At 46.3% G+C, this 23,818-nt stretch overlaps 1 protein-coding gene across 4 annotated transcripts in view; it reads left to right on the forward strand.

The window, feature by feature from the left end:
• DOT1L (DOT1 like histone lysine methyltransferase) overlaps positions 1 to 17,162 on the forward strand; it is a 66,135-nt gene extending 48,973 nt beyond the window's left edge. The window contains exons 17-29 of one of the 4 annotated variants that reach the window (XM_026865226.1): positions 2,096 to 2,197; positions 2,785 to 2,922; positions 3,564 to 3,689; positions 4,473 to 4,954; positions 5,193 to 5,316; positions 6,116 to 6,262; positions 7,684 to 7,810; positions 9,221 to 9,834; positions 10,553 to 10,758; positions 11,545 to 11,609; positions 12,095 to 13,066; positions 14,186 to 14,810; positions 16,968 to 17,162. In XM_026865226.1, the coding sequence (XP_026721027.1) occupies positions 2,096 to 2,197; positions 2,785 to 2,922; positions 3,564 to 3,689; positions 4,473 to 4,954; positions 5,193 to 5,316; positions 6,116 to 6,262; positions 7,684 to 7,810; positions 9,221 to 9,834; positions 10,553 to 10,758; positions 11,545 to 11,609; positions 12,095 to 13,066; positions 14,186 to 14,775 (3,693 nt within the window). In that variant the 3' untranslated portion in view covers positions 14,776 to 14,810; positions 16,968 to 17,162. The remainder of the gene's footprint in view (positions 1 to 2,095; positions 2,198 to 2,784; positions 2,923 to 3,563; positions 3,690 to 4,472; positions 4,955 to 5,192; positions 5,317 to 6,115; positions 6,263 to 7,683; positions 7,811 to 9,220; positions 9,835 to 10,552; positions 10,759 to 11,544; positions 11,610 to 12,094; positions 13,067 to 14,185; positions 14,811 to 16,967) is intronic. The other 3 variants (XM_026865227.1, XM_026865228.1, XM_026865229.1) reach the window with 3 other exon arrangements.
• The last annotated feature ends 6,656 nt before the right edge of the window (positions 17,163 to 23,818 follow it).

The raw sequence follows: 23,818 nt of genomic DNA on the forward strand, positions 1-23,818 counted from the left end.
ATGCGGTTAAGAAAACCAACTGTCTTCAGTGATTTAAGAGACTTAACGAAGCATCCTTAGTATTGATAATCTTAATGTGTTAAGATTGCACTGGTGGGCAAGGTGTACATTTGCCAAGTCGTGGGTAGAAATACGTGGAAAGGCACAGAAAAATCCTGCAGCTGTGTAGTTTGAACATCTCCCCAGCAGAGGGAGGAGATTTACCATCTAAGCACCTTTTTCTTCTTGTATTGCTTTACCTCAATTATGAATAATTTAACTGCTTTATAAATTAGCCCTGATGAGAGAGACCGTGCCTACTACTTCTATGGAGGAACCTTTCCCCGCAGAGCTCAACAATAATCTTTAACTTCTGACCAATTCCAGCTTTTGGTAGCTGCCATGGAAGCTTTTCTTTGCTCCGTGGCCTTTGTGAATGTGTCAGCGTAAAGCTGTAGCATTGTTTAGTGGGATTTTCCATAACGGGAAATCTTCTTCCACATAAGAGGGGCTAACTTGTGCCAGCCTGTTTGTTACTGTGAATTGGTTGATACTGATGTGGTATTCTTGCAAACTTTTTTTCTGTGGTTGTTTACATTTGTTTTCACAGTCAAACAGCACTTTGGATTTTCAACCTTTTCCTTAAGCAGCATATTTTTTCTGCTTGTTCTATACCTGTCAGGAAAGTCAGTGTAAAGTTAAATTACCTCCTTGCACAGAAAATAGCACGAGAAGTGATAGCATGCCAGTATTGTGCAGTACACTGAAAGTATAAATTGAGAGTGTGGATAAGTAATCATTTTGTCTTGGTGTCTGACAGCTGTTTCATACTTGAAGACATTAAAATGAGGAATTCATTATGATTTTTTTTTTTTTTTTTTAATGGGGTGTTACATGGAGAGCATGGCAAGTTAAACTTCACAAAGGCAGAAGCAGAGCTTTGCTGGATGAGATGCTGTTGGGTAGTCTATTTAATAACTCCCTCTTACATGAAGGTTTTTCAAGTACAAGAAAAAACGTTCCTGTAATATGATTTTAAAATAAACAAGATGCTATGAGCTGCTAGTTCACCAGATTACCCTTAGATGGAGCTGTCAGCTCCTTCACTGCTTGTAAAGGCTGAAGGAAATGGCTGATGTTGAAAGCGTAAATGATTTTCAGCATCCCCTATGGCAGCCTGTGTAGCAGTGCAGTGTCTTAACTGTTTTCCAAGTCGTTGGCATGACAAGAGCTGTATGCCAGGTCCCGTGTTTTCTCACACATGTGGAACTTGGCAGCACTGCTGCTTCCCTGCTTGGAAGATCAAGGTGCTTTTCGCCCTTGTTCTCCACTTTTTCTGGAGTGATGACTCAGTTTCTGCACGATTCCTATTTGGCCTCAGCAGCAGAAGTTGGAGAAAAGTGTAATCTCCAGGGCTTGCTGCTCTTGCTGCATTCATCTTTCAGTTGGAAAATAAATGAGATGGTTTAGCCAGTCCTGCCCTTGCTTTTTGCAGCTCACGTAGTGCACGACCATGAAATGAGTGAGCAAGTATCTTGTTAAGGAAAGTTATGGGCAGGAAACATTCTGTGAGTGGAAGAGCCGGGTGGCCCGCTGAAGTGATTTTGGCATTAGAAGTACAAGTGGTTTGGCTTATTTAAGACTTTATTCCTACCTCCTGCACAGTGTACTTTCATTTACTGCGTGTTTTCCGTGCGTGTTGTATCGGAGAATTCTGAATTGGGACTCTGGAGACTTAGATTCTGTTCCCAGTTTAGTAACAGACTTCGTACAGATGATCTTTTCCAGTTCCATTTCTGCTCTGTAGGATGTAATTGTTACCACTTTTTTTACAACGCACTAGAAGGATAAAAATTAATTTTTAAGACTGTCCTCATTATATTTTACCATATAACAGAAAAAAACCAATTTAAAGTCTTATTTCAGTGTACCACTGAACACTAACAAAGACAGGCTCACAGAAGTCTGAGACAAAGCTGGATTAGTTTGTACATCTCCCCTCTGAGCTCAGATTCATTCTCAAGTTGCTATACAAACTAGATGTAAACATCTTATTACGATGGACTATGCTGCAGTTGGTACTAAAAGTGTATTTTCTCACTCTTCTCTCTTCCAGGAAAAGAATGCTCAGTTACTGGGGACAGCACAGCAATTATTCACCCACTGCCAGGCACAGAAAGAGGAAATCAAACGTCTTTTTCAGCAGAAACTTGATGAGGTAGCCCTGATCTGGTGGAAGTGGATGCTTAATCATCTGCATGCAAATATTTTTGACAAAAAATACGTAAGACCAGAGTAGTTTGGGGTCTTCAGCCTCTGTTTTGCAGCAGATCATGCTAAACGATGTGGAACGTTGTATCATTCTTTGGTTATGTTTCATCTTCATTGTTGAAATTGTTGTCTGCCCCTCCGTTTCCGAGGGAAGGGGGTGACAGACCCGCAGACACTGTGGTATTTGAGCAAAGGATGCATCATCTGCTGGGTGAACAAACCCGGTGTTGCCAAAGCAAGTTCAGAAACACAGAAAGAAATGTGGTGGCTCTCTACAAAAACAGAGGGGTTTTGGCTGGCAAGAAACTAAATGCCAGTTGTAAAGTTGAATTGCTGGAACAGCAGCTCCAAGTGAGGTACTTCTGTCCTTCCTCATTATCTCTTAGCAATGACAAAGTGCCGTAGAGAATGCTGGGGGACTTACTGTGGGCTGTGGATGTCCTCAGTGTCACTTTTGAACGTGAAAGTGGTCTGGAATTAGGGTGTCAGGACCTTACTGAGCGATCTCTTTCCTTCTCACCCTTCATCTTGCAGTTGGGAGTTAAAGCTCTAACATACAATGACCTGATTCAGGCTCAGAAGGAAATCTCTGCTCACAATCAGCAACTGAAAGAACAGACGAAACAGCTGGAGAAGGATAACAGTGAACTCAGGAACCAGAGCTTACAGCTGGTGTGTACGCTTGTGTCTGAGTAGCAGGGTGATGCTCCCATTTATGTGAGGAGGATGGGTCATGAGCCAAGGGCTGCCCCTGTTATCTTCACAAATGCTAAATCACCCAGCTGCTAGAGCTCCTCTGTAAGAGAAGAACGGTGGGGGAAGAATGCAGGTGGTGGTCCTTTTTTCTTGGTGACCTTTCTTTACCTCTAACCAAATGCTGAGGTGACGTTGGCTCTGGCCTCAGCCGTGTCCTGTCAACAGCTTGACAGCTGTATGTGTACTTGTCACTGAATCTGGATCTCGCTGGCCGAGAAGTCTGTACAGCACTTGCTTTGTGGTAGCCATCGCTCTTGTGTTGTTTGTCTTGGTAACTCAAAGTTAGGTAGGTGAGGGGGAAATCTGGATGTGGAAGTGGTTAGGGAGGGTGGGTGTTAGTGCTCTTTTTAGAAAGAACCAGGCCACCTCCTGCCACGTGATGTGGGGACCACAGGACCATTTTGGTGGTACTTGGTTTAAGCTGAGAGGAGTTTTCAGTGGGCTAAGAAGTTTCTTGCATGTATCTGGTTGAAAGGTGCATGGCTTTCAGCTTGCACCTTGGGTGCTGTGAACTGGTGAAGGTTGTCTTTTGATCTGTTTATCCTACGTCGTTGCAGCTCAAGGCACGATGTGAAGAACTGAAGCTGGATTGGTCAACGTTGTCACTGGAAAACTTGCTGAAAGAGAAGCAGGCGTTGAAGAATCAGATTTCTGAGAAACAAAAGCACTGTTTGGAATTGCAGGTAGAGATCAGGAAACAAATCCAGAGTCGCCAGCTTGGGGTAGCTCTTGGGCAGCGGGCCAGTTAAGGGTATTTGACTAAATATGACGTCAAAGGATAAGCTACGTGGCTGCTTCCCCCCTCCCCTCCCCAGTATTAGTTTTTCTATTAGAGGATTTTAGTAAACTTGAAGAATAAAGACGTGGATAACTTTTAAAAGAAGTAGATGCTATGACCTGATTCCTTGGTACTGCTGTAGAAGGAATCATGGGTTACCATTAAATGTAACTAAAAAGCCTGACCTGATGAAAAGAAAGGTCCTGCTTTTTTCCATCTGTGTTCTGATGTCTCAGTTCAGGAATCAGTTCACACAGGATGTCACTTAACAGAGTGAAAAGAAATTAAACTCCTGTGTCTGAAGAACTTTTCTTTCCCCGTGAGATTAGCTCTAGAGCTAATCCAGCCTTTTGCTGGATACCTTGACATGGAGTGACTGTTTCCTTCAACGACTGGCAGTACTGAGTTACTCACTACTCTCTATATAAGTTGGAGATATTTTATATTTGCTTTAAGATCTGAAAAGTGCTTTCGAAGAGTCTCTGAGCCATTCCCCTTACCTGTGCCTTTTGGTCTCAAGCTCGGAGCAGCATGTTGAAATTTGTTTCCTCAAATTTTGGGTCAGTTGTTCCGCGTTTTTCCCAAAAATGGGGCTGCTTTTCCTGATAAGTGTTTCGAGGCAAAACTCCATAATGTGATAGAATCGTTAAGTGTGGTTTTTAATCGTTGTCCTTCTCTTCATTTAAAGATCAGCATTGTGGAACTTGAGAAAAGTCAAAGGCAGCAGGAGCTCATGCAGCTGAAATCGTACACACCATCTGATGAGTCACTGTCCGTACAGCTACGCAATAAAACCCATCTGAGCCGTGATCCTGAGGCTGATCATGGCAGGTTCCAACTGGAGCTTGAATGCTCCAAGTTCCCCATGCCCCACATCAATGGCATGAGCCCTGAACTGTCCATGAATGGCCATGCTACTCCCTATGAAGTTCATAACACCTTTAGCAGGCCCTCTTCCAAGCAGAACACCCCTCAGTACACGACCTCTCACCTGGACCAAGAAATAGTTCCATGTACCCCAAACCACAGCAGCAGACAGAAGGCAGACAAGATGACAAGCTTGTCCTTACCTGATTATACCAGGTTTTCCCCAGCTAAAATAGCACTAAGGAGACATTTGAATCAAGACCACGGAGTCAATGGAAAAGCAACAGCTAATGAGATACAGAGGTGAGAGTGATCATTTCTGAGGATGGGAAAGGAGGGGTAATTGCTCATTTTAACAACAGTGGTTTATTTGGATTGTGGAAAAATATTTTTTTAAAGTGGAAGTTTAGACACTTTTAGAAGTTTTGTTTCGAGAAAGCCAGCGGTGTCAGCTGATTGGGTAAATAAGGTGGTACAGGAATTCCGTGCAAAAGAAGTCGTTTGCTTTTTGTATTCTAATGGTTGGACATCTCCGTTCCAGAGCTGATCATGTCAAAGAGAATGGCCTTACATATCCAAGCCCTGGTATTTCAAATGGCATAAAGCTGAGTCCTCAGGAAACTCGGCCCTCTTCCCCAGCGGCCTTACCAATTGCAAGCGAGAAGGTAAGAGATCTGCTCGAGCTTAAGTGCAGAGATGTTGCACCTTGTAGACCAAAGAAGTTTGCCAAACTAGGGAGTGCAGGCATGCTCCTTTCTGTGGTCTGCTTGGCATAGAAAATAATGCAAAATACAGTAGGTGTGATACAATAAAAAGGAGCTGGGTAGAGGAAGAGGATACTGTGCTCGTGAAAGACATGCTTACCTCTCAGTTTGCGTATGAACTGTGCCAGTAATGCAGGAGGACTTCTTTTTGATCTGGTGCCTGTCTACTTGAGCTTGAAAAGTAGACTCTGTCATAGTTGAAAAAAATAACAAAAAATTGTCCATGTAATTGGTCCAGCCATGAATCATATTGATGCTCATTCCAGAGCAGCAGGTGCCCTCCAATAGGAGGTTACCATGGAAATATTTTTGGCTACTACATCTTCTGCGTACAGAGGGCCTCAAGATATGAATTCTGGCAGATGAGTGCTTTTCACAGAGCTCTAACAAAGGCACTAGGAAATGAGCTTGCCTAAGGCATCCTTTTCCTTATACTTGGGGCCAGCAGTAGCTTTAATTTACATATTTTTATGCTGTTGCATATTGCTGTCTCAGGAGACTGGTGTTGGTAACGAAGCTGCTCCATGCATGCCTTGTCTTTGCTATATAGTCATCACTCTTAATTGTGTAATTCTTTTAAAAAAACGAAAGGGGGGGGAATGACACAAAAGATAAATGAGAAGATTACTGCTAGTTTAAATAGTCTTATCAGCAATAGCGCATGCCATTACGAACATTACTTTCTCATTTGCATTTACAGGTTTTGAGAGAGAGAACCTCTGTGAGTAATGGAGAAACTATCACCAGCCTACCTATCAGTATTCCTCTCAGCACAGTGCAGCCCAATAAACTCCCTGTTAGTATCCCTCTGGCCAGCGTAGTCCTACCTAGCCGTGTTGAGAAGGTGGTGAGTAAGGGATTGTCAACACTTTCCATCCCTAACTAAAATCACACTGGGCAGTAATGGGGTGCTGTGCACCAGAATCCTTAGTGGGCTGCTAATCTTGATGCTTCGGGGGAGGCTGCTGTTGGGATGCATCCTCTTGGCTCTTAGTTATTCTGTAGATTTTTCCTCTCAACGTTTCTGTGGGGTGGTGGTATCTCAGCTGGGAAGCAGAGTATATTGAATCATAGAATGGTTGGGTTGGACTGGACCTTGATCATCTCCTTCCAACCCCCTGCCATGCCTCAAGAGGTCCTAGTCTTAAATGTCTGGCTGGGTGGAAAAGGTGCAGAGTCTCGAGAGCCTGTGGCAGTGAAAGCAGAGAATCACACATGTCGGTTTGTTCTTAGCCCCTGCCTTCTGGCATGACCTGGGAGATAAATTCTTCTGCTTCAGTTCGGTCATCTCAGAATTGTCTGTCTTTATCACGTAGGTCTGTAGGATGAACTTGAATAGTGCCTTGAGGCTGTAATACCTAATGTGTGAGTGACTGCTCTGCAGCAGCAGAGAGCAGCTAGAGAACTTCTGAGAACATTTCTCTTGGAAATCCTGATAAGTCCATGCCACTCTCAGTGGCAGAGGAGTTGAAAAAAGCCTGGTCCAGTTTCTCACAAATGCTTGTCACAAAAGTGTCATAGTGGAGAACTGAGAGGCTTTTGTTGCTTTCACACGAGAGCTATGAACTTAGAATCCGTCCACAGAGGCTTGCCTTACAATCCCATATTTGGAAAGCTGGAGATTTGTAGGATTGAATCCATTATCTTTTTCCAGCTTTTAGCTGTAGCAAAACTACAGGCTGCCTGGCTCTGAGCGGATGTTGTATGTCCTCAGAGAGAGAGAATGTCAGCTCTGGATGGCATCTCTCGCTTCAACACATTGTTTAGTCAGGCTACCGTTTCACAATCATTTTGCCTGCTTTAGGAAAGCACTGCCCGTTCCCTCAGATAATGTACCAGAGAACATAGCCTAATGCATTTCACATTCACTTTGGGGTTGTTTTGGGGAACTTCATGTGCACAGGCTTGGGGATATGATATGACCATTTATTTCCTTTCTGGCTGCCCGTGAAACAGTGGACTGAGGCAGTTGTTCTCTGGTTATGGTGATGTCCGGAGTCTAAACTTTCTGGGGCCATGAGCCTGTTCTCCCTCTGTCTGCATTGTATCTGCTGTGTGCTAGATACTATTGCAGTATAATTAATCACAGGATTTATTTTTGTCCCATAACATGCTGATCTATGTTTTTCTCAAAACAAGCAAGATCTAAGACATTTAGGAAGCAGAGCCACGTTTCTTGGTAGATGTGCTAATGCATGTGCGTTTTGTTTAAAGTGTCGACTTTGGAGTGTACTTCCTGTACTAAAATGCCTGTTTCTCTCCCCCCAGAGAAGCACACCTAGCCCAGTTCATCAGAGTAGAGACTCATCGTCACTTGAAAAGCAGATTGGTGCTAGTTCTCATAATGGCGTAAGCAATGCTGCTGGAAACAAGCCACTGGCTTTGGCTACCTCAGGTAACAGCCTCATCTACGCGAAGGTGCGCTGTCTTGTCGTGGCAGCACCTCCAAGTGCACGTGTCGGAGTTTTCCAAGCGCTTCTTGTCAGGTCGTTCAGGCAGTAGAGTGCTAGATAAATGTGTGTTTTGTAAGAAACCAAAGAATCATGGAGGATGATGTTTGGAGACAAGATGTGCCTACAGCTTGGATGCGTTCTGGCATAAAGGGTTGGTTTGACGTGCCTTTTCCTGAACTGCAAGACCTTGCAGCGTAAATAAATAATTGCTTTTGTAAATTCTTATATGTGGATTAAGAGATTCCTACCTTGACAATGTGGCAAACCAGCAGAGTGTTGCATAGCTATGCTGTGAGCTGAAGATCTGGCTTTAAAAATTTTATTTTACAGGGTGGTGGAGTTTTTTCAATAGCAAAATGTATTTCTTGATGCAGGTCACAATGGTGCCTCGTGAGTGGTTGTAAAGGCACGAGTATCTGGGTAGGGAGAAAAGTCCAGTGAGAGAGGGTAGGGATACCTTTAAGTGCAGACATTGCTTCTGAACTCTTCTCTTCCGTGGAAATTGTGGCCTTTATCTATTCAGGATATGGAAATGTTGTGGACCAGGAAAAGTAGGTTCTAGCATACAGCAGCTATTCTACAGCTGATCCCTCATCAGAGAGTGCATTTGTTCTTCACGTTTACACCTCGAGGGGCTTGTGTTGTTTCTAGCATCTGTTTTGCAAAGAAGGGCTTGGCTGCAGTTTTCTATAACACCGATGAAGTATTTAAAAAACCCCAACCTTGTAAAACAATACCATGTTCCCGTCTACCCCTTTCAGTTAGCCCAGAGACAAGGCTTTACTAGAGCACTAAACCCATTTATGAAACACCATGACAAATACTTAGTTCCCTTTCCAAGCTTCCTCCCACGTGGCATTCTTCTGCCACAATTTCTTTGAAGATCCCCTGCCACTTCCTAAGCCACAGCCTTCTGTTTAATTTTAAGAAGGAGGTGGGCTCTGCGGATGACAAAGTCCCTTCTTTTCTGGGGAAGGGAACTGGCTGAATTTGGCCATCTATTTCCGTGATGAGAGGAAGGGGTTGAGAGTAGAGGAGCCCTGATTTCAAAAGGAACACACACTTGAATTCCATTTAAAAAAACAGGCAGAGAGCATAGGATATCTCCATATACCACATGAATTCCTAAACAGGCAAAGAGTAGTGAAAACTGTTCACCGAAGCCATCAGCACACAGAGCCACGTTCTCAACTGCGCTGTGTAAAGGGCAGCTGTGCAGTTCCCCATGTAATACACGGCCGCTGGCTGGTCTAATGCAGGTAGAGCTGAAACCACTCCCAGTCATCCCAGAAATCTAGCACTGTGAACTATCACTCAGCAGAAGCAATGATGTATACTTTCCCTTTCAACAGGTTTTTCTTACTCTTCTGGCTCCGTGGCAGTCAATGGAAATCTTACAAACAGCCCAGCCCATCTTAACCATAGTGTTGATCAGGCAGCTCTGGACGACTCTGGGAGTCTCTTTAACTCAGTAGGGTCTCGGAGTTCCACTCCACAACATCCTTTGCTAATGATGCAGTCAAGGAACTCTGGGCAAAACTCCCCTGCTCACCAGCACTCAACAAGCCCCAGGTTAAATGGCACCTCCCAGAGCCTGGTAGGGGTATTGCAATATGCAGATGCTCAGAAGATGTTTGCCGAAGGAACAAAGGGGGATCTTCAGTCTGATGCAGCGTTTTCAGATCCTGAGAACGAGGCCAAGAGAAGAATCATCTTTACAATCTCTCCTAATACAGGACATGTAAAACAATCCCCTTCCAACAAGCACAGTCCTCTGCCCACGACCGCTCGGCTGGACTGTGGCCAAGCACACGCGCAGGATGGGAAGAAGCGAGGCCGGCGGAAGAGATCCTCTACTGGGAATCTCAGCGGGAACTCCGGGGTCTCCCCTAAACGCAAATCCTTACCTACTGTGTCTGGACTCTTTACGCAACCATCAGGTTCACCACTCAATATCAACTCCATGGTAAGGGCAAAAATGAAGAGCTCTAGCAAGAGAGAAGGGTCTGGGAAAGCTCTTGGAATGTTAGAAATAAGTTTCAACTGTTCTGTTCTTTAGTGCACTCACAGGCTGTTACAGTACTAGTAGCTAGGACTGGCGTGAGGACCCCTTGTGAAAATGGCCCCTCTGGGAGGCGAGAGAATTGCTGAGAAGTTTGTGAATGAGAACACGGAACATGTTCAAAGAGTTCATTGCTGTCAGAGCATTAAAAATAAAAAATAATCTCTTCCCCTATGACAAAGAGCTTGTTTCTGCAGCGAAGTTGATTTTTAGGCTGTAGGTTAAATATTTTGAAAATAATTTAAACTAAGATTGACTAAATAGCAGAAGAGTGCCAGAAGCATATGGCATTCTTGCATAATTAAGCCAGCTATACAAGTTGTATTCGTGTGATCCTGCAGTGGTAGCTTGAAGAGAAATGGATTATCCCATGTCTTCATTTCTGTGTTTAAGCATAAAATCAAAGAATGAAATTTAGGTATTTTTCCAAGTTTATGTTTAAGCTTTCATCCTGGGTTCTAATGGAGGATGGTGGAGTATAACAGCAGCAGTGCTCAACACGCAGCTGTTGGCATATCCTGAAGCTGAGCAAGTTAAGCCTGCTTTTAATATCCTTAACAAGATGCCTTTCTTTCTAAAGAGACACTCTCATCTGTAACTGGTTTCTTTCCTTCTTGTCCAGGTCAATAACATTAACCAGCCTTTAGAAATAACAGCCATTTCCTCTCCTGAAAACTCCCTGAAGAACTCTCCTGTTCCTTACCAGGACAATGACCAGCCCCCGGTACTGAAAAAGGAAAAGCCCCTCATTCAGACCAACGGCGTTCATTACTCTCCTCTAACATCAGATGAAGAGCAGGGATCTGAAGATGAGCACAATAGCAGCAGGTGAATACACAGGCATAGGTTTCGGGATGAGATTTCTCCGAGAGCTGATAACGGTGCTCTGAGCTGGAGAGGTGTGTTAAGCCTTCTTTGTCCCCTTTGCTTGGAGGCCGATTCCATTATGCCCAGCCTCTTAAGTGAATAGGGAAGGTATTTAGGAAGTAGTACTTGAATGTGGGAACCTCCTGTCGCTGTGTATGCAAGGCCGACAGAGTCTGGCCTCTGAAAGAATTATTGTAGAAGGGATTTTTTTATTTTTTATTTTTTTTTTACAACTGCTTTGTAGGAGTACTGAGGCTGTGTGTGTAATCTTTGGCTAAGAATCTGTCTCTCACTCACTCCCAGTTTCAGCTTAATTCAAAATGCTTCACTTCCTGTCCTAAACTGTTGATACGTTGCTCTGAAAATTGAGTACTTGCCACCCTTTGCCTGCCTGTGGGGTGCAATTTTTTTTCTTGTTTAAGGTGCTGGAAAAAGTAACTGCTCTAGAAATGTGAGCAAGCCTACTTCTTGCTGTGAAAGGAAAGCAACAGTGGAGTCCTCTGAATGTGCACTAATCTTGGCAAAGAGCAATAATTCTGTAATAGCTTCTACTTGAAGCTTGTGTTGGATTCTTTTTACGCTTTTAAGTTCCTCTTATTACTTTTAAGTAGCATGACAGCTGTCGAGCTGACTTAGCTTTATATTTGACTCTGGTCAACTGTTAAGACGTGAACGTGAGGACGATGAGGGTAAACGTGCAAGAAAAGGTCTACAGTGAGTGCTATAACCTTTTTATTTTCCTACTAGAATTGAGAGGAAAATTGCAACGATATCATTGGAAAGCAAATCTCCACAGAAGACTGTTGAAAATGGTAGGTGTGAGAGAATCTTAATTATTTGTTATAATGGTTGGACTTGGGAAGGGGTGTCTGCCACTGACTGAAGTTGTTAGTAGCAGGCGTTTCTGTGCTGCTGCTCAGACTGTGGTTCTGCCAGGGCTCTGCGTAATCATAATCAAGACATGTGGCTGATAAATACAGATTTTGGGTCAATTCTTTCTGTAGCCACAGGTCACCAAAGATCTGACCCTTTTTTTTTTTTTCCTCTGACTCGGGGTCTGGGGAGGGATCTGTAGTACAAAGTCTGAGGAAAATGTAGATAAGCCTTTTCAGGCTTTTTCAGACCATTAAACTAAATTTTAAAGACTTTTAGGTGACTTCACAAATATTTCTGCCTTTGGATCAGAAACAGAATTACAGACTGATAAAATGTGGATGTTGAAAGATAAAACTCTGTTCTTAAGGAGCAGATTCAGTGAATGCTGTTTTCTGACATTTGTAATTTTCTTCCAAATTAGGTGGCAGCTTATCTGGGAGGAAGCAAGCACAAAGCAACGAAAACATGAATAGCAGTAAATGGAAATCTACTTTTTCACCAATATCTGACATCAACCTGACCAAAACTACAGATAGTCCCTTGCAGTCGGTTTCATCTCTGAGCCAGAACTCGCTGTTTGCCTTCAGGCCGTCCTCGGAGGACAGCCTTGCCATCGATGCCAAGATCGCAGCACACCCAAGAAAAAGCATCGCCATGCCCTCGTCGGGGGCAGATGGGCTCAGCCCTGGTACAAACTCCACTAACGGATTCACGTACAATGGGGGACTGTCCGCTGACATTGGTTTACACAGCTTTATTGATGGTGCTTCTCTTCCACATAAGGCTTCAGACGTGACGACTTCCAACTGCTCCCTGGGTTTCCAGTCGCAGCGAAACAAAGATGTGGGGGTATCGGAAACGAATCCTTTTTTGAACAAGAGGCAACTTGAAGGCCTTAGCGGCACGAAAGGAGAAGACTTAAATCGGTCGGGGGTCAAAGGCAAAGAGATCAGTGAAATAAGCATTCGTACTGGGGGGTCTTCGGAAAAAACCTCTTTGCAGCATAACGGAAAGGTCGGCAAAGGAAGGGACCGAGATGTGGAGTTTAAAAATGGCCACAACCTTTTCATTTCTGCTGCTGTTTCATCTGGTGGCCTTCTGAATGGTAAAAGCCTTTCTACTGCTGTTTCTTCAGCAGGCAATCCAGCATCTTCTGTTCAGACGCACCATCCTTTCCTAAACACTTTGACCACTGGATCACAGTTCCCCCTCGGCCCCATGGCCTTGCAAGCAAACCTCAACTCAGTGACAAATTCCTCAGTATTGCAGTCCTTATTTAATTCAATGCCAGCTGCTGCCAGTCTGGTCCACGTGTCATCAGCTGCAACCAGACTGACTAATTCTCACACTATGGGGAACTTCTCTCCTGGGGTTACAGGTGGAACAGTTGGAGGTAGGCAGAACTCTTTCTCTGGTATAAGACAGGGCCTAAAGGAAAGTCTGACACTGCCTCTCCAGGGGTGAAACCCTTTCATTTCTGCAGGATGTGAAGCAGATCTGTCCCACATAACCAGTCTCCTCTATCTCTCGGAAATGCTAGGATGAGTTCAGTTCCCCACAGTGAAATCTCATGAGCTTTGTCTACTAGATGAGCTTGTTGTATCACCTTAATGAAAGAATACACCCAGACTTTGTGATTTCATAATGTATGCTTGTTCAGATGTTGCTGTGTTGGAACCAACTTAGGTCTGCCTGCAGGTAAAAGATTTAACTTGTCCTGGTACCAAGTTAAGGATCTCTAACTTGTCAACTTGAGTAAAGGTTGAGATTAGGCCTTGAATGGATTTAGCATGATCCAGGAAGAGCAGAACATCAGTGCCTCTTCAGAGGAGATGGTGCTGGGAGTTGCGTAGCATTCTGGCTCTTGAATGGACACGAAGAGTATTTCTTTGCCAGGAAGGGCAATGCCATATGCACCTTGCACTTCTGGGATTCTGCACAGGCTTGGCTTCTGTGGCCCAAACCGGAGACAAGCTGGCAGGACTAGAAGATAGTCTGAACCTGCCGTTACTAAGTGTCCAAGGCAGTTTTTCTTACCTGTCCATAATCATTCAGGCACCATGTCGGGAAATCCTAACTCTCACATCTCTCAGCACATAGATTTGCTGGAAATACAATCTCCCCTCTGCTGCCCTGTAAGTGGGAAAGCAGGAGGGTGGGGAGGGAAGAGCAGCAGTGTGAGTCTTCAGATAAACAACTCTAGAGACCACGTAATCTCATCAAAAGTCTACCCGTGTGGTATAGAACTGACAGTTCTTGGGTCTGACCATTTTTCCTCGTGGCATTTAGAGGTTGGCAGTAGGAAAGGTAAGTGAAATCTTTTGTACCTCCTGGCCTGCACCATTATCTCTCATTGCTTGCTGCCTTCTCATGCTGCATATTTTTGTATGGGGCTGTAACTATTATAATTTTGCTTTTTTCTTTTTTTTTTTTTTTTTGTTTTGTTTCTCTTGTCACTTGAGACTGTACAAAGCCCATCTGTTGAAGCTGAGTTTTTCTCTCCTGTTTGCAGGTATTTTTAACCATGCGGTGCCTTCTGCCTCCTCTCCTCATCAATTTGGAGCCAGTTTCAGCAGCAGTGCTGTCTCTAGCAGCACAGTGCTAAGCTTAAACCCTCTGCAGGCTGTTGCCAGCACCTCATCCTCATCCTTCCCACCCCCTTCCTCTAATTTAGTAACATCTAGTGAGACTAGATCTGCTCAGCACCTCAACAGAGCGCCAGTGCAATCTGTTTTCCATTCCCCCCCGCCCCCTCCTAACGTTTCATTGCCCCCACCTCCTCCATTACTCGCTTCTAACTCCGAGCCTGCGCTTCTGCAGAACCTGCCATCCATCCCACCTGGTGAAGCTTTTTTGCCATCCTCTTCTGCTGCTTCTGTCCAATCTGCTAATGCTTCTTTGTCTATTAAGCTAGCTTCCCTCCAGCACAAAACCTCCCGCCCCTCCTTTACAGTCCATCACCCGCCTCTGCCCCGTTTGGCGCTGGCACAGTCCGCGCCCATGATCACGCAGTCCAACGCAGCTGGCACGTCCGCTATGTGGGTTACACTTGGCATGCAGTCTCCTTATGCTTCGCACCTTTCTGGGGTTAAGCCACGATAAAGAGCTTGCTTAGCTAACAGTTCTTATTTTGTAAGGTAAGGCTAGAGAAAAAAAGAGGAGTTTTGTACAAGATGCTGAATGATGCTTCTTCCTTTTCAGAGATAGGTTGGGGATGGGCTCTCTGAAACAGAGAAGCCTCTAAAATGTGGGTAGCAAATGATCTTGATGGCAGAGGATGGAGAGTCTTATTGCTCTCTGTTCCGGGAGTCAGGATTTCTCGACAAGGAGTGCTCACAATGGTAACTCTGGTCTGTCTCATCTGACATTAGGATTATGTTCAGGTTGCGATCACGAAACTGTTTATTTCTGACGATCAGTAATCAGGAAGAATTGTCTATTTTTTAAGTATGGTTTTATACAGCTATTGGAAGTGGTTGTTGTCCACTTTGATTCCCCCCTCCCTTCTTCTTCCCCTCTGACACAGACTGTTGCATCTCCACAAGTCCATGTTCACGTAGCGTTAGGATGCGTGATGGTGCTGCTTTGTGACTGCATGTGGCAGTGTGGTGGTCTTGTTTTTACTGTCAGTTGACAACGGCTGCTCAAAATAATCATAAAGTTAAAAATCTCTAGGTTAAAAAGCCGCAGCTTTGGCTTGGAGAGTAAATGCACTGGTCTTGCATTGCGGTTAACGTGCCCCCTGCGTCAATGGAAAACACAACCACAGGTAGCAAAGAAGGGTTGTAATTTATCTGTGCACTGCAGCTTTATTGGTCTTGCCTGCTAGGGCTAACAGAACCAGACTCCACCAGATGCTGTATTTATGCTCACTTGGCAACCACTGGCTTACTGGGTAGACTGGGAATGAGAACACAAGGAATCTGCAGGGTTAACTGTGGTCCATGCTTCATAAAGGCTGGGGCCATAGAAGAGACGAGGGTTTCTGGAGACTGTATGCATTTTTATTGAAGCAGGTATTTAAATGTCTTTAGAGCAACTCCAGAATAAAATGTATCACCACAGAGTTGGGTACTGTTGTTCATGAAATACTCTGTGGCATCCTACTGTACCAACTTGTGCTTGCAAAGTTAAATGGGTGTGTTAGGCCCCAGAGCTTGCTCCCTGCTTTTCTTGTAGGTCTTTGATGTTGTTGCTGTTCACTGATACCAAAGCTACTATGGTTGAATACTCTTTGCCGCTTATAAAACCTATGACTCAATTACAATATACCTGAGAGATTCTTTTGACTGTGCATTGTGTATAGTGTCTTCATCATCAAATTGCTCCACAGACACAAACAAATCCTCATTAGGCTTTTGTGAGGCACGTAAGTATGACCACCGTCCTTCTGTACCAGGAGGTGAGGCTGAGGAAGAGTTTTGAGTAACATGGTCCTCGTGTGCCGACAGAGACCAGCAGTGTGATGTGGTTACAGAATGGGCTTGGAAAAAAAACGAACAGAAACAAGATGGGGGAGAAGGGGCGAGGAGGGTTAGGCTTGGGGTTTTGTATGTGTGAGCGGCTCAGGCCGGAGCGGTGTGAAAGCCTTCTGCTGCTGAAGCAGTTCCCTCACCTGGAACTGAGGTGGTGCTGGGCTAGACTCCGTACCATCGCCTGTGATGGTCCCTCACAAAAAGGTCCCGAGCAAAATAGACAAGGGCGGAGGAAAATAGCTGGGTGACAAAGCTGGGCTGTGGAGCAAAGGAGCAGAAATAACGCTACCAGGAGGTGGTGTGTGACAGATTTACCGTAGTTGTGGTTCTGCTCTGCGTGACTCTTGGACGTAAGTCAAATATTTGAGCAGTTTTATTGACTTGAGTGTAAATAACGTGTGCTCGGAGGCCTTGATGAGCCCAGGTTGAAATCTGGACTCGAGGGCGAGAATAAACTGCTTTGCTTCTCCTAATGTTTCTCCCCCAGGGTAATAAAAAATGCAAAGCAGATTAGTGTGTGCTAGAAGAAGGTTAAGTGGGGGAATACTTAACCCCCCCGCCCCCCAAGGTCAGTCACAGGAGGACAGAGTTCAGTACAGTCACGCTACCAGAAAGCTTTAAAAACGGCAATAACCGGGAGGGGCCGCGTATCGCTCTTGGAGTGTTCCTTTTTCTCTAATTGCGGTTGGGTCAAGAGTTGCTCCTTCTCTGTTGGCTAACGAGGTCTTGGAGCAATGTAGAAATGATTGACACATCTAACACACAGTAGATTTTTGTCTTTTATTTAGATAAGTCTCTTCCTCTCCTCCTGTTGTGCAGGTAACTAGGATTTCTACCTCAACCCAATGTGACCTATGCAAGGACAACGTGGACCAACTTCACTCGGCTTCCACTGAAAGGTGCTCACCTGGCCTGTGCAGGGGTTTCTACTCTTACTACTGGACAAAATAAAAACACAAAAAAGACCTAAACAACAGAGAAAATATTTACTGTGAATCTGAGTAAAAAAGAAAAGAAAAAAAAAAAAAAGGCAAAAGAGATGCTTAAAGCTCCAGTTTGTATTGTTGATAGTTTAGATAAAGTATTTATCTTTTTTTAAAGTAAAACCAATTTTGACTTATTTTATTCCACCTAGATTCATAAATACAACTTATTATTAAATTCTCTGAATAATAAAGGACTGGCACACCAGCAGAGATGTCAAGAGCCTCCTCTCGGTGCTATTTCATCCGTCAGAACTGTGCCTCTAGATTGAATCCTTGGTGCTGAATTTGGAGGGTTGACCAATGCCAAACCCAGTTCTCAGAAAGGTCTGCAGTTTATTTATTCCACTTACTCTGTTCATATACCAAAATCCACTTGGTTTGCAGCAGTGTGAGCTACAGAGAAAGGCAGTCTCCTATTAAACCGAGCCAGGCGCTCTGTTAACTGGGTGGTTTTTAATTGTCTTTGTTACCAACGAGAACTCAGTCCTCCCTCTGGAGTGGCAGCTATACCTGGGTGGCCCAGGCAAGCTCAGCCAACGCAGGCACAGTTTGAACAGAAGAAATCCAAGTCCTGCCCCATTTGAACTACTTCACTGGGCCATTTGCAGTTGCTGGTGGCACTCAAGTCACTGTGAATTTTGGTAGCTAGTCTGGTAACTCGTTTTGGGATGTCATTGGCATATGAACAGGGTGCATAATCACTGGTATTGGTCAGGCCGTTTTTACCAACGTTGGGAAGACTGAACTTAGTGCTTCTGTACCGGTGCAGGTAGCAGATTTTCTCAGCTCGTTGTTTTTTGTTCCAAGTACAATGTATTTTGTTGGTAGGGTTTTGATACTTGACTCAGAAATGGCTTAGCCCTGTACATTGATTGACGAAGTGCGTTTTGCTTTTGTATTTCTTTGCTTTAAGTAGGTCTCAATGGTAGTTCACAAAAACACCACAATCTAGCTTACTGTGCTGCCACACTATCAAACTGGTGCAGTTAATCGTATTGTGACTTGGTGTTCTGTGTACAGAAAGTGCCGCTCCGAGCAGCGGCTGTATTTTATAGAGATGTGATGAAAAATTATAAATTTCATACACTTTATTTCATTTATTTTTAGATTGTACAATGCACAGTAAACTTGTAAAAAAACTTATTTATTCGAGTGCACAGAGTGAGGAGAAGGATGATCCATTAAGTAGAAATCACGCCGGTCTGTAGTTCAGACCAAGCACCAATAAAAGAAACTACAGTAAAAGGGGAATTGCAACAGCAAAATGACTAGAAGAAAACCACATTTAGGCTTTTGGAAACATCTGCCTGCTAGCCCCGGTGCTCTGAGGGGCGGCATTGACTGCTCTGCCTCAGGGGCACTCACGGTCCTTGAATCCCTTCTAGGTCACTAGTGCTCCCGAAGGAGTCTCCCACCTCCAGCAATCAGGCGTTTACCTTAGAGCCGGGCCCTGCCTTGCCAGCCACCCCACGGAGCATCCCAGGGTCACAAAAAGCTGGGCTGAACGCCTGGGCCGTTTAACTCCTGCCTCTGTGTTTGAAGTAGGCAAGATGCCTCTGCCCTCGTGCGCTCTCGTGCTGCCCAGGAGGAGCCGCTGAGCGCCGTGCGGGCCCTGTTCGAGAGAGGGCTGGGGGTGAGCTGCCGTGGCAGCTCCTACCCTCTGCAGGCTTTAGTTGGACCCTTTTCTCCGTACCTCACCCCACGCGATCATAGTAGAGAGTTGGGACAAAACGCAGTTATTTTGTTGATTCCTAAGTGTGTCTTCCGTAGGCAGAAAGTGTTGATCTAACTTTGCTGCCTTATTCGCTGGGAAGGGATTGATAGCCTGGGAAATTTGGGATATTTTGGAACTGTTTTCTGCTTTGTGTGTGGGAGAGGACTTTGACAGCGGTGAGCCCTGCTGAGTTACAGCAAGATGAAAACCTGGAAAAGGGCAAAAATGCTCAGAGGGTGATAGCTGAGAAACATCCAGTAGCTTCTAGTAGAAGCCGTACGCGGTGTATGTCCTGGAATCCAGGAAGACGATGTAACCCAGATGTGTTTGCAGCTGGGAGTAGGGCAGCTCCAGCTTCTTCCAGATCCTTTGGTAACTGGAAGGTGCAGAGCTGCCTTAGCATCCTTCCCAGCAAATGACAGAGTGCTCAGGTCTTTGAAGGCTTGGAATTGTAGGCTGTGCCTGAGCAATCGCTGGAGAGGCAGCAGCCTTAAATACATCTCCCCCCTGTCATTTATATCCCCAGTGAGAGAGACGAGGAAATACAAGAAGCTGTTGATCATTCTGCTTTTATCAGATCCTTTTCTGAAAAGGGACCAAGATACAGTGCTCCTTGGACCTCCTGGGCCCCCCTTCATCTCAAACTACAGAAGACATCCAGTGAGGAAGCTCGGCTGCCATCGCTTGTTCTGTTGGGGAGGATTCGCTCGTGCTCAGACCCGAGGCGCTCGCAGGACGCTGGCAGAGATGCCTCGTCGGAGCAGGAGCTGACTCGCAGAGCTCTGAGGAACCTGCTGTGCTTTCCCACACCTGCTCGAGGCCCGTGTTGCCCAGCTGGCTCCCGGCACTCCTCCTCGGCTGAAGAGGGTAGTTAGATTCTTGTGGTGGGAATGACCTGCCTCGCCCTGAGGGTCACAGCGTTTCAGCGGTGTCTGGGGAGCAGGACAGAGCTCTCAGACGTGGTTTAGTGGTGGACTTGGCAGTGTTGGGTTTATGGTTGGACTCGATGATCTTAAAGGTCTTTTCCAATCTAAATGATCTGTGACTCTGTGACCCTTTGGAGCAAAGGCCCCAGGCGAGGGGTTTGTCACCTACTCTGGTGGGTGTTGTGGAAAGGCAAAACTCCCTCTGTCCCTCAGTGTCACCCGTGGTGCTCTGGTGATGGGCAGTCGGCGTTGGCCGCAGGACTTGCTCGGGAGCAGCCGTTGGCGATGGGCAGCACAAGCCCTCTCACTGGAGCTGAGCACGCATGTGCTATCAAGACACTTTGAACTGCCCAGAGTTTTGGAGTCTGTGTCTCTCCAGACGTCATCTGGGGAAGCCAAAGGAAACCGGACGCTGACCCAGGAATAAACGTGTAGTTAGGACGTACTTGAAACAAATTCAGTCTGCTGGCCAATCTGCTGAGCCTCTGCTTCAGCCTCCTGGGGTCTGTTGGGACCGGGCCTCCATCTACCTCTGCATCCCCTCGGGGCTGTCATCCCAGTGACCTGCTCTTTCCATCTTGGCAGCCCACGCCGTGGCCTTGCCAGTGTCTTCCACCCCCGCCTGGCGCTATTGGCACCTTCCCCTTGTGACACCCTGCGGAATGTTTCACTTGTGCAGCAGCTCTAACCTAAATCTTCAGAGTAATCCCCACTGAGATGCGCTTCCAGGAAGGTGCCCGCGGCGCTCGTGATGCAGGGAGCAGTGTGGGGTAGGGAGGGCAGGTTTTGGACCGATGTCTCGGTGTTGGATTAGCAGGGAGATCTTGCAAAGAGATTTGTGTTGTCGTCTTCCCTGCTCCCTGGTCTTTTATCACTTTGCCATCGTCTAGAGCAAGTTCAACTTGTTTCTTTGTCTGCAAAACAGGGAGAGCCTTTATCTTGCGGTCGGGTTGCTGAAGGAATAGCTTTGAGATGTTCAGATCTGATCCGTATGGCTACAAAAACAAGACCCTCGTGACCTTACTGTAGGAGCGCTGTGCCAGAGGTCTGAAACCTGTTTTCAATAATTGGAGATGCTTTTGAGTAATCAAAGCCAAACAGCCAGTTCCAAAAAAGAAATTCCTTCTCTGTTACCACATCCTGTCGGGTCCAGTCCTTCCGTGGCTGTCACACATGTTCCTTCTCCTCCACGCCGCTGCTGCCAGGGAGGGACTCGTCAGGAAGTTAAAATACATCTTGTAGCACATATGTTGCCAAAAAAAAAAAAAAAAAATGGAACTTCCTGAGCGTTGCGCTGAGCAAAACCTGTGCCCCGCTGCTAAACGTCAGCCTTGAGGAACAAGCCTTGTGCACTCTTCCTTTTTTGGTGATTTCCCACCTCTGGCTCGTGCTTGCTGGGTTCGGTCCGCTGAGACCCACCATGCTGTGAAGCTGGGCGTGCTCCAGAAGCACAAAACCTAAACTTGCTATTTGCCGCAGATTAAGTCATTCAGCAACAATTCTTCCATTAGCCAGAGGGGTGTGGGGGCACCCAGCAGTCGGATTTCTCGGCTTATTGTGTAGCTGAGGGAGAAAGTGGGAAGACATTGCTGGAGGAGGTGAAGGCTTGGGCTGCTGACCCTGAGCCGGCTCTGGGTTGCCTCTCGATTTGGTACAGATGAGGCTGTTTGCTTTTAGGAAGGCGTGGATTGGTCTGGACAACCATGGTGATGGGAAGCGCTGTCACCTCTTGGGTTCAGGCTGCGGATGCAGTGGGATTGAGGCGAAGGGGAAGCTGCTTTTTGGGAAAGCTGCCAACAGCAGGGAACGCAGCATGTCCTAGCTGTACAGCACCGTCTCCAACTGGTATCTTCTAGTCGCAGGAACTCATGTCTTGTTGACCAGACAAACACAGGAGTATTTTCTTGTACTTCCATTTAATTTCCTTCCTTCCTAGTGGCGACGGTTTGCTCTCACCCTGCTGTTGGCTGGGGTTTGGCTTGGCTCTGGGGGTGGGCACATGGGGATGAAGGTGAGCCTGTAGGGCCCGAGTCTGTGACTGCACCTGCGGTCGCTGAAGTACGCCGGGCAGGAAGGTTGCATCACTTCATCGTGAAGGGATCTGCGAGCCGCTGGTTTTGTGAATCGAGCTTTCAAATCCCCAGGAACTGACACTCGGCCTGAAACACCCAACTGTTTGTCACGCTCTGTTACTTCATCCCTAAGTGTTGAGTAGCTTTCTTCTTTCTTTAGTCAGACTTATACCCGAGCAAGTAACTTCTTCATTTGAAATCTGCTGAGCAGAGAGGTTTCAGGCTTGATTAAGCTCTTCCGTTGCATCTGAATAACGTTTCAAAATGGAGCGTTGCTTCCATACTGCTTGGCCCTGTGGCTGGTGGGGCTTGACTGTGGCTCAGGGCGTGTGGCTGCGTGTAGGTGCCGGCTTCATCCTGTGGGGACAGGAGTTCCCTTCTGAGAGGCGTTGGTGACACTTCCTCAACCTCCTTCTGCAGGGCTTGGACTAGATGACATTTAAAGGTCCCTTCCGACCCAAACTGTTCTGTGATTCTCTGTACCTGGGAGAGTTGCTTTGCCTTGGAAAATAAGTGAGAGGGCTGTGAGTGGGAGGGAGGTGGATGTCAGCCAGGTTTTCCTCGCCTGCTTTTATTGCAGTGTGGATTCGTACTGAACGCAGCGGGGCTACAGCAGCGTTTGCAGGTCAGGTGCTCCCCACCACGGTGGATTTACTCCCGGTGGTGATCCGGTTCTGTCTCACCCTTCCCTGCACCTCCCTGTGCTGAAGGGTCTTTTATTCTGGAGTAATGAGGCTACAGACGGGCAGCTTGGGGTCACCTCTAGGGATCTGTGTGGTTTGGTTCTTGCTAGGATTGTGCACTTGGAAAGCAGCATCTGCTCCCCTCACCCGTTATTTTTCCACTTGGAAGAGTCCAAGCAGAGGAGAGGCTGAGGGAGTGCGTGGCAGACGAGAGCACCAGCGGATGCAGAGCTGGTCTCTGCAGTGGGCTAGACTTGCCTCTTGTTCGGGTGATTGTTTCTTGTGGGGCGCAAAGAAGGTTGTTTCTTGTGAGCAGTTTGAGGGCCAGCATGCGCTTTCCTCTCCTCCGCGTCCGCTCCGAGGGCCCACCTCTTTGTGACTCCTGTGGATACGTCGTTGGCCCTGTGGGACCCGCGCCCTCGTGCTGCTCCTGCCGCAGGGCCCCGCTGGCCCGAGGTGCTCCCCCGCGGCGGTGCGGCTGTAGGCACCAGGGTGGCTCTGCAGGACGAAGGCCGTGGCCACCTCTGGCCCTGCAGATGGGTGGTTTGCAGGGTTGGGCTTTTACGTGACAAAAAGCTGCTCCCTCGAGGTGTTGCCGCATTGCTGGAAGAGGAGACTTCCAGCGCTGGGAGCTTGTTTTCAAGCTGCTGATCATGAGTCCCCTCCTGGCTCAGGCTTCCCCGGGGCCCTTCCTTCTTCAGCCGGGTCTGGAGTTGGTGCTAATCACCTCCGAGCACTAGTAACAAGCACACGCTTCCTCAGCCAGGGGCCACTGTCCCTCGCCAGAGCGGGCTGGTGCCGACCACAGGTGCTGCTCACAGAAGAGCTGTTCCTTAGGACTTGGAGATTTGTCCTAGTGCCCACGGCAGGTGGCTTCGGTTGATCAAGTCCTATGTAGAACCCATTTGCTTTCTGTGTTGAAATCAGTTTTTAATACAGGGTATGGAAACTTGAAGGTTATGGATGTAATTTTTATTTTTTTTTTCTGGGAGGGAGTTATCCCCAACTCACACAGGTGACTGTCTTGAAAAATTCTGCTTTTGTTTTGCCTGAGCCAAAAGCATAAAGAGGATTAAGCTTTGGGACCTCTAAATGATGATTTCTTCAGTTAAGGAGTGGACGTTGTACAATGGACTGTGAACCAACAATAATGTCTTTTAAAATCAGTTTGGGGAGAAGAAACTAGACAGTGTTTTTGTGAACTATCTTTACAGCACTGAGGAAAAATCACATGAATTGGATTTTTTGGAAGCACAGATGTGTAGTCAGTGTACGAGTATTTGAAGTTT

Source organism: Athene cunicularia (assembly GCF_003259725.1).
Source record: "Athene cunicularia isolate RWA chromosome 28 unlocalized genomic scaffold, athCun1 chr28_part2, whole genome shotgun sequence".
Lineage (NCBI taxonomy): Eukaryota > Metazoa > Chordata > Aves > Strigiformes > Strigidae > Athene > Athene cunicularia.